The 10,040-nt window shown below is 36.9% G+C and overlaps 1 protein-coding gene across 1 annotated transcript; it reads right to left on the bottom strand.

Moving 5' to 3' along the window:
• Nucleotides 1–332: 332 nt before the first annotated feature.
• On the bottom strand, nucleotides 333–7,706 carry LOC121520971 (gap junction Cx32.2 protein-like). The gene is made up of 3 exons (XM_041804619.1): nucleotides 7,619–7,706; nucleotides 3,886–4,244; nucleotides 333–1,929 (listed from the first exon to the last, which is right to left on the bottom strand). Exons 2-3 carry the CDS (start codon nucleotides 4,226–4,228, stop codon nucleotides 1,412–1,414), a joined length of 861 nt encoding a protein of 286 aa, XP_041660553.1. The 5' UTR covers nucleotides 4,229–4,244; nucleotides 7,619–7,706; the 3' UTR covers nucleotides 333–1,411.
• Nucleotides 7,707–10,040: the final 2,334 nt, after the last annotated feature.

Genomic DNA, 10,040 nt, shown 5'->3' with positions numbered 1-10,040 from the left:
TATTCAAACATCAGCATTACTACATAGAATGAAAAGTGAAGAGTAGCCTGTTTAAATATGTTTTTTAAAAAGTAGGATGTACCCTTAGCCCCAACAGCTCCATCCTCACACCTGAATGACATGACCTTTGTGTTAGGGAGGTTTCAAACATACAGCAGTCAAACCACATATAAAAAAACATGAAATTTTGATTTTAAATGATATTCTTATTGGATATCAGTTAGTGATTGGACGCTGCATCTGATCAGACTCATCAGATACATCACAACAGCACTGTAGTGTTATATCCCAGTGAAGACATTTAAACTCATGTGTTTCACTCCCAAGTTCTATAATTTATCTGTTTTATGATTCACCATCTAGTTAAAAAAAATGATAACTGTAAGAACAACAAAATAACCACAAACAAGTTCCTTTATTTTTCTTGTCATGATCTGTTATATTGCAAAGCAGTGGTACTCAACCTTATTCTACCCAGGAGCCACATTGTCTTAAAAATACTATTGCGAGAGCCACCATCTAAAACTGATATTACACTTATATTTCACTGATGATAAGATATGATAAGTTCCACCTGGACTAAAGTCTTTATAAAATATCAGAATGTGCCGACTTAGAGCTGTGAGAAGAGAGCTGATGAATTATGGATGTCTGTTTGGGTATTTATATTTCATATTTGGTTATTTACTGTAGTTCTGTGACTCTCTTAACTTAAAGTTATGCTTTCTATTTTTTTCCTCTCATTATTATTGTTTTTAGCTAAAGGGGGAGGGTCCCTATACTGGTCTTTGCCCTGGGACTCCAAATGGCTAAAACTGGCCCTGCCTCACATCTGCAGCTCCCCTCACAGATCGTTCCGTCAGTTTGTTGCTTTCATTTTTCTGTTTCTGCCCTTTTGACAATATTTATCATTAGTACATTTAAGATCAAATAAAACACCCATGTTTGGACAAGTTTTACTCAATTTTACATTATTTCAAAATGTGATCCGTGTGTGCTTGGCTCGTTGATGATGCGCATTGTTAAAAATCATTATCAAATACGAGTAAACAAACCAGTGGTCAAATCCAAAATGAAGAATTTTTGCAAAATAAAAACCAGAAGTAAAAACAAATAAAAACTAAACTGAAATGGAAAAAAAAAAAAGTGAAAATGAAATAGAAATGAAAACTATTGAAAAATCCAAAACTACTACAACCTTGGTGCCGACAAAATGAAATTCTAATTATAATCCAAAAATGTCAACTTATCCTTGATGATTTAAGATATCCTTTACTAAGGAGTAAATATATTTAGATAAGAAGTCAGGAATGTAGGAAAATAAATTGATTTGTGTTTTGATTTTATATTTTTAATTTGAGGGACTCAATTTGGGATTTTGGCTTTTTATTTTGTGCTTTGACATCTCCCCTCAGCTGTCCTTCTCCTTCCAGTCTGAGTCCTCACTCTGCTCCCCTCCTTTCACACCGGCAGAATGAACAGGAACCAGAGGAATCCCTCCGTACCTGCTGGCGCCGCCCCCCCACGCCGGGTTAGCCGGGCTCTGCTGAGATGAGAAGGCGTGCTGCTGAGCTAAGAGCTTCTTCGTGCGCTCTCTGCTGCGGTTACAGAGCAGGTAGATCATCTCCACCACGTTCAGCAGCACCGACACCCCAGACACCACCAGCATGAAGATAATGAAGACCGTCTTCTCCGTGGGACGGGACACGTAACACTGGGCCCCGTTTCGGGCACAGGGCGGGGACTGTTTGCAGTGGAAATAGGACTGCACAAAGATGGAGTCAAAGATGTAGAACTGAGCCACAGAGAAGCCCACCTCCAACAGGACCTTAAAGACCAGCTGGGTCATATAGGTGCAGAAGAGGACGCCTTTAATCTTCACCTTCCCCCGCTCATCAGTGTACCTGGACTTGGTCTGCACCCCTCCACCTGGTCATGACGAAATGATTAGCATTAATAATGCAAGCCAAGATCCAAAAAAGCTGGGTCGCTGTGTGCAAAATGCAAGATTATGACTTTTCTTTGCAAGATTAGGACTTTCCTCTGGAAGATCATGACATGTCTTTGCAATATCATGACTTTTTGTTGTAAAATTGTGATTTTTCTTTGCAATTTTGTGACATTTTGTTGCAATATTAACTCTTTTCTATGCAATATTATCCATTTTCTATGCAACAGCAGGACTTTCCTTTAGAAGATTATAATTTTTCTTTGTAATATCATGCTTTTATGCCTGATATGGTGACTTTCTTTCACATTAGTATGTCTTTTCTTTGAAATATAATGATGTTTTGGCAATTTTAACACTTGTTTTTGCAATTTTGTGACTTCTTGTTGCAATACTATGAATTTTCTTTGCAACATTTTGACTTTTCTTCACAATATTGTGAGTTTTCTTCACAATATTATGAGGTTTTCTTTGCAAGATTATGAACTTTCTTTTCAATATTTTAATTTTCCTGAAAATGTACAACTTCTTTGCAATATTTAGAATTTACTTTGCAATATTATGACTTTAATTTGAAATTTTTTGACTATTTTTTGCAAGATTATGACTTTTCTTTTCAAAATGTTAATTTTCTTGAAACATTACAACTTCTTTGCAATATTATGTCTTTGCTTTGCAAGATTATGACCTTTCTTTTCAATATTTTTACTTTTCTGTACAAGATTATGACTTTCTTTGCAATATTATTACTGTTAGTTGCAAGATTATGACTTATCTGTAATATTCCAGCTTTCTTGAAACATTACAACTTCCTTTGCAAAGTTTTGACTTTACTTTGCAATATTATGACTATTATTTGCAATATTTTGACTATTATTTGCAATTTTTGACTTTTATTTGCAAGATTATGACCTTTCTTTCCAACATTAGTACTTTACTTTGAAAGATTACGACTATCATTTGCAATATTTTTACTTTAATTTCCGATAATATGACTCTTTCTTTTGCAACAATTTGACCTTTCTTTGCAATATTATTATTTATATTATTTGTAATATTATGACTTTTTCGCAAGATTATAACTTTTCTTTGCAATTTTGTAATTTTTGTTGCAATATTGTGACTTTTCTTTGCAACATTATGATTATTATTTGAAATATTTTGACTATTACTTGCAATATTATGACCGTTCTTTGTAAGATTATGACTTTATTGTAATATTTTAGTTTTCTTGAAACATTACAACTTCTTTGCAAGATTATAATCTTTCTTTCCAATATTATGACTTTAATTTGCAATATTATGACTTTTCCTTGGAAAAAATTGATCTTTCTTTGCAGGATTATGACTTTTCTTTGAAATTATATGATTTTTTTTGCAAAATTCTTACTATTATTTGCGATATTTTAATTTTCTTGAAACATTACATCATCTTTGCAATATTTTGACTTTAATTCTCAACATTTGGACTTTACTTTGCAATATTATAAATTTTCTAAGCGACAGTATGACTTTTATCTGACTGGCTGATTAACTGGAAGACTGATAGGAGGATACACACTTTAAGATATTCTATGCTCATTTTTGGACAATAATCTTTGGCTCGACTAGCTGATGGTTTTTAAAGATTAGCTGTGCAGATCTCCCAGTGGTGTGAGAGAGGTCGAAGTACTTTAACCCTCACTGATCTGCCTGAGACTCTGGTTTTAAATAAAGATCAACCATGTTTGATATTTACAATCAGAAAGCCTGGAGTGTGATTATCAGAGAGAGACAATCTGAGCACGCTGAGGAAGCACAACAAACTCAGTACATGTCTGCATGTGTGGCCACTCTCGTTTTTAAAATTAGGTTTTAAATATCTTTTAGTATGTGCCAGGTTTCATAGGCTAACAGACTATCTGATTGATTAATTGATTGATGATTGATTTTCTGACCTGTGCAGCTCCTCAGCTGCTCCATCATCCTCTTTTCCCTGTGGATCACGTGCACGGCATGGCCCAGGTACACCAGGGTGGGTGTGCTCACAAAGGTGATCTGCAGTACCCAGTAGTGGACGTAAGAGATGGGGAACATGGCGTTGTAGCAGGTATGCGTACAGCCGGGCTCTCTGGTGTCACAGGTGAACTCGGACACCTCGTCCCCCCACACGTTGTCTGCGGCCGCTCCCAGCACGAAGATCCTGAAGAGGAAGAGGACGCTCATCCAGATCTTCCCCACCACCGTGGAGTGGGAGTAGACCTTATGGAGCAGGGCGGACATGTAAGACCAGTCCCCCATGGCTGCAAAACTAGGACTGAGAGGAAGAAAGAGGAAATGTGTGATGAGCCAAGAGAGGAGAAGAGGAGAATGAGTAGAGAAAGGGCTTGGGTTGAATTTACATTTGAGGAATAATGAAACATGAAGTAAAAGAAACAGTAAACAGAGAAAGAGAGAGGAAGCAGAGAAGAGGAAGTGAAGTCACTAGTCTAGTGGTTTGAAAATCAGGTGAAGACAAAGAGGCAGAAGATGAAACTGTTGATCTGGTAATAGAGCTGAGTTACAGAAAAGATAACAGAGGAGCCAAGAGTTGATGTGACTAAGATGCATATAAAGCTCTTTTAATGGTCATAAATCTAAAGACTCCTTGTTTTTCATATTTTCTTCTTTCAGTGAAGCAAACTTCCATCCAGGAGTAAAAGAGTGGAGATAATGAGATAAGGTACACTCATCACTTTAAAACCTTAGCTGTAAAATAATTGAAATACGTACATTAAGTTCTCCCAAATGAAATATGTGCATTGGATGAATGGAAATGACTCAAAATAAATGAAAATAGCGTCATTAAAGTAGGAAAAAATCTCACTGGGAGATTGCCCAAAGACTGCCCAGCTCTCGGGCTAAGCCCCTAATGTTGGCAACACCTAGCTCCGCCCCTGAGTCTGAGTCACTGCTGAAATGTATTTTCCTTGCAATCCTGACTTTGATCTAATAATTCTGACTTTAATCTCACAATCCTGACTTTAATCTCACAATCCTGACTTTAATCTCAGAATTCTGACTTTAATATCACAATCCTGACTTTAATATCACAATCCTGACTTTAATCTCAGAATTCTGACTTTAATCTCACAATCCTGACTTTAATCTCACAATCCTGACTTTAATCACAGAATCCTGATTTTAATCTCTCAATCCTGACTTTAATCTCAGAATTCTGACTTTTATCTCAAAATCCTGACTTTGATCTCACAATCCTGACTTAACTCTCACAATCCTGACTTTAATCTTACAATCCTGACTTTAATCTCAGAATCCTGACTTTCATCTCACAATCCTGACTTTAATCTCAGAATCCTGACTTTGACCTCACAATTCTGAATTCAATCTCACATTCCTGATTTTAATCTCACAATCCTGACTTTAATCTCAGAATCCTGACTTTGATCTCATAATTTTGAATTTAATCTCACAATCCTGACTTTAATCTTACAATCCTGACTTTAATCTCAGAATCCTGACTTTGATCTCACAATCCTGACTTAACTCTCACAATCCTGACTTTACTCTTACAATCCTGACTTTAATCTCAGAATCCTGACTTTGATCTCACAATCCTGACTTTAATCTCACAATCCTGACTTTAATCTCAGAATCCTGACTTTGATCTCACAATCCTGACTTAACTCTCACAATCCTGACTTTACTCTTACAATCCTGACTTTAATCTCAGAATCCTGACTTTGATCTCACAACCCTGACTTTAATCTCACAATCCTGACTTTAATCTTAGAATCCTGACTTTAATCTCACAATTCTGACTTTCATCTCACAATCCTGATTTTTATCTCACAATCCTGACTTTAATCTCAGAATCCTGACTTTGACCTCACAATTCTGAATTCAATCTCACATTTCTGATTTTAATCTCACAATCCTGATTTTAATCTCACAATTCTGACTTTAATCTCAGTATCCTGAATATAAACTCAGGATTCCTAGATTTCTGAGATTTATTTTATTCTCTGATCTCAGATTTGTAGAAAAAAGCAGTTGCCCTTATCATCCTCCCTAATCAAGGACTACTCTCTATCAGATGTATTTTAATGGTTAACTGTTTGTTGTGTTTCATGTAGTATTTGTTCTTCATGAGGGTGAAAAGCTGTTAAAAGTGGCCTTCCTGGCTCTCATGAGAGCTGCTTACACTCACATGCAGAGAGAAACACAGACCCTGGACTGAGTTTCAGGAAGGGCGGCCTCAGTACGCTGGCCGTGGTTATAGAAGGAAATCCTCAGTTTGATCGTTGGAACCAAAGACTGTCTGGCACTGGGCCTGTGGGCCTGTGTTCTTGTTGCTGTGGTAACAGGTATCCTTGTACCGCCATTTTTACAGGAATCATTTCAACCTTTATTAATCAGGTACAGTGACAGCCATATGTTAATCACTACAACCCTGATCATTAACTGGCGGCCCAAGAGCCACTTCAGGCCCCCCAAAGCTTCCTGTCTGGCCCCCAAAAGATCAATAAATTCAAAAAAGGAGAAAAAGAAGATTTTAAGAGTACCCTTTTGCTTTAAATGTCTACAGCTGTTAAATCCATCCCTCAAACAATCAACATTGAAAAAGTTTTAGAATGACTCACCATTTGATCTGTTTTTACAGAAATTTACTGTCAAAATTAGTCAATATTTTAAAAAATGGCTAAGATTGGCAGATGTGCTGCAACAAATGGCAGAAAAAGTTGTGAAAAGAGGTTAAAATGTGTCAAAAAATGGTAAAAGAGGGGGGAAAGTGGCAAAAAAGTATCAAAAATTGGTTACAAATGATAAAAATAGTGCAAGAAATTAAAGAACATGGGTTAAAAATTGGACAAATGTGAAGAAAAGTGGCAAAAATTGATAATAGAGTGGCATAAAGGGGATAAAACATGCAGGAAAACGGTTTTAAGGGGGTTAAAATTGTTCAAAAAATTGGGTTTAAGATGCAAAAAGTATCAACAATGGGTTAAAAGTGGGGTAAATGGTATTAAAATGGCAAAAAAATTGTTTAAAAATGTAATAAAAAGGGTTATAAAGTGGCAAAAATAGAAGAAAGGTGGCAAAAATGGATAAAAGAGTGGCACAAAAGGGATAAAACATGAAGGAAAAGTGGTTCAAAAGGGGTTAAAATCATGCAAAAATTGGGTTAAAGAGGCAAAAAGTATCAAAAAGGGGTTAAAGCATCAAAATGGGTTAATATTGGTGCTAAATGACGATTAGGGAGGGTCCTTTCTCTTGGATTTTCAGGGGTCCGGACAATCCTGCTGTCAGGCCTGTCTCCTTGTGGCCTGCTGCATTATCGGTAATAGAGATAGATCTCACTGGTAATGACTAAAAATGTCCTGATCCAAATACTACTAGAATAATATTTCAATCAGACCAAATATTTATTTAATTTTTGTGTATTTGAAAGTCTGGCCCCCAGAGTTTCTGTTGAGACTAAATCTGACCCTTGTGCATGTACTTGATGACCCCTGCCCTACAACGTCAGATGAAGTCTGAGCCTGTCAGTGGTAACCAGTGACACTGTTAACAGTCTAACTAGGAGTTGTAATATTCTCCCCTGGTTTCATAGTCGCTCATTTCCCTGGTTAACTCTGCCTCCTCTGTCACCATCTTGTTCTGTGCTACTAAATTATGAGAGGTACTGACCTGTCAGGGTTCAGTCTGTGTTCAAACCCATTAAAGCTGATCCAGAGACGTGAGCCTGATCCAGGAGGAGCCTTAAATAGTCTGACTCTCAGATTCTCTCTAACTTCTGCTTCCTGTCGCTCACACTCGTGATGATTCTGATGACTCTTGTGAAAAAGTTTCGTCACATTCACTTCCTGTAAAGAAGTCGTCCTCCTGTCTTTCCATGTAACTGAGATCATGGCAACCTCCCACTGTGACGGACGCCGCTGACGCCCATGCTGGGTGGGTCACCCTGTCTGAGGAGCGTTTCTGTCCATGGGAGACTGAAGGGAGGAGACAGCGTTACGACACCTTATCTTTTAACACAAGGAGCATGATGGGAAGAGTCAGACTGATGAGATTATTCAGACGTCAACCACAGCTCCCCACCAAACAAACTCATTCAGAGACAAAACATTCCCAAGTGTCTGAACATCCCCCAGAGTTCAGTTAAATCCATCATGAAGAAATGAAAGAATATGTCACACATGTAAATCTGCCTAGATCAGGCCATCCTCACTAACTGAGTGAGCGTGCAAGAAGGATACTAGAGAGAGAGTCCACCAAGACACCTATGACTACTCTGAGGGAGTTCCAAGTTTCAGCAGCTGAGATGGGAGAGACTCTGCAGACAACAGCTGTTAGTCGGGTTCTTCACCAGAGAAAGAGAAAGACGCTGTTGAAGAAAACTCAGATTCAATCTGGACTGGAGTTCACCAGAAGGCATGTGGGAGACTCCATGGTCAAGAGGAAGAAAGTTCTTTGGTCTGATGAGACCAAAATGGAGCTTTTTGGCCATCAGACGGGACGCCAAACACTGACATCACCACAAACACACCATCCCCACTGTGGAGCATGGTGGTGGCAGCATCATGCTGTGGGGATGCTTCCAGTGTTAATTTTGGTGGCCATTTTTAATTTTATTCTTTAAATGAAATGCATTTTAGTTTTAGTCACATTTCAGTCATTTCTACCCTTTTTAGTTTTAGTCTAGTTTTAGTCTAGTTTTAGTCCATAAAAAGTCCTCACATTTTAGTCTTTACTTTTAGTCCAAGCATTTATTTTTTTGCCTAAATGTGGTACCAAGTCATATGAGAAGTCAAAATTATGAGTTGAAATGATCAAAGTATGAAATTAAAAGCCACAATCCTAAGCTTGAGTCCTAATTGTGAGATGCTAAATAGAAAATGTGAAATAAAACACAAATTAATTTCTATTCCCACAGTCCTGACTTCTTATCCAAATATTTTTACTTCTTATTTTTTCAGATTTTTTGACTTAACAAGGATATCTTAAATCATCAGGATAAGTTCACATTTTTATACTCGAGGAAATCTGCAGACCTCAGACTGATGGGCCAGTTAGAACAGAAATATGATATCAACTCGGGGGCCGGATTTAACTGTTCCATGGGCCCGATTTGGCCCCCGGGCCTTGAGTTTGACACCTGTGTTCTGAAGTATTTGCTTGCTTATTCCGCACTTCTACTTGAGTAGGGCTGACGTGTCCACCACACTCACCTCTGACCTCAGTCAGGACAGTGAAAACACACCATTAGATAAATCTATACCACTGAGCTATGTGAGAGTGTGGGGGAATTTTTGATAACTCTACTCATGGGTGTCAAACTCAGTCACGGCAGGGGTCGGATTCTGGATTTAGGTCAAACCTGATGGCCTAACAGGGTCAACATTTAACCACTAAACTGTCAACCTCATTTTCACCAGTTATAAAATGTGAAAAAACCAGCACTGACGAATTTTAAAAATAGAAAAGTCATGTTTTTAAAGAGCAAATATATGAGGAGAAAGTTGAAATCATTAGTTTGTAAGGTCAAAATATGAGATCAGATTTGAAATCATGAGTTTAAAAGTCAAACTATTACTTAAAATTTTAAATTATGAGTCTGATAGTTCAAAGTATGGGATAAAAAAGCTGAAATTAGGAGTTGAAAATGTCAGAATATGAGCTAGAATTCAAAGTGATGACTTAAAACATTAAACATATGACTTAAATTCAAAATTGGGAGTGTAAAAGGTCAAAAAATGATATAAAAAGTCAAAGTTATTAATTTTAAATGTCAGAATATGAGAAAAAAAAAATGAAATCATATGTTTAGAAGCCAAAATATGGGATTAAAAAGCCAAAGTAAGGAGTTGAAAAGGTTAAAATATGACTAAGAGCTTAAAATTGGGATCTAAAAGATAAAAATGTGACATATAAAGTCCAAATCATGAGTTGAAAAGATCAAAGTATGAAATGAAAATTCAAAATCATAAGTTTGAGTTGTAATATTGAGATTCAAAATTGAAAATATGAAATAAAACACAAATGATTTTCCCCCACATTCTTGACTTTTTATAAAATATTTCTTACTCTTTACTTTGTCAGATTTTTATGG

This window comes from Cheilinus undulatus, linkage group 14 (genome assembly GCF_018320785.1).
Source record: "Cheilinus undulatus linkage group 14, ASM1832078v1, whole genome shotgun sequence".
Lineage (NCBI taxonomy): Eukaryota > Metazoa > Chordata > Actinopteri > Labriformes > Labridae > Cheilinus > Cheilinus undulatus.
This window is presented reverse-complemented; position numbering and strand designations above follow the sequence as displayed.

What these genes read in the sequence shown, in the direction of transcription:
- LOC121520971 (XM_041804619.1), bottom strand. Translation starts at nt 4,228, where the DNA reads ATGGGGGACTGGTCTTACATGTCCGCCCTGCTCCATAAGGTCTACTCC. An exon ending in GCAGCTGAGGAGCTGCACAG is followed by an intron (nt 1,930 to 3,885) that starts GTCAGAAAATCA and finishes CGTCATGACCAG; the next exon opens with GTGGAGGGGTGCAGACCAAG.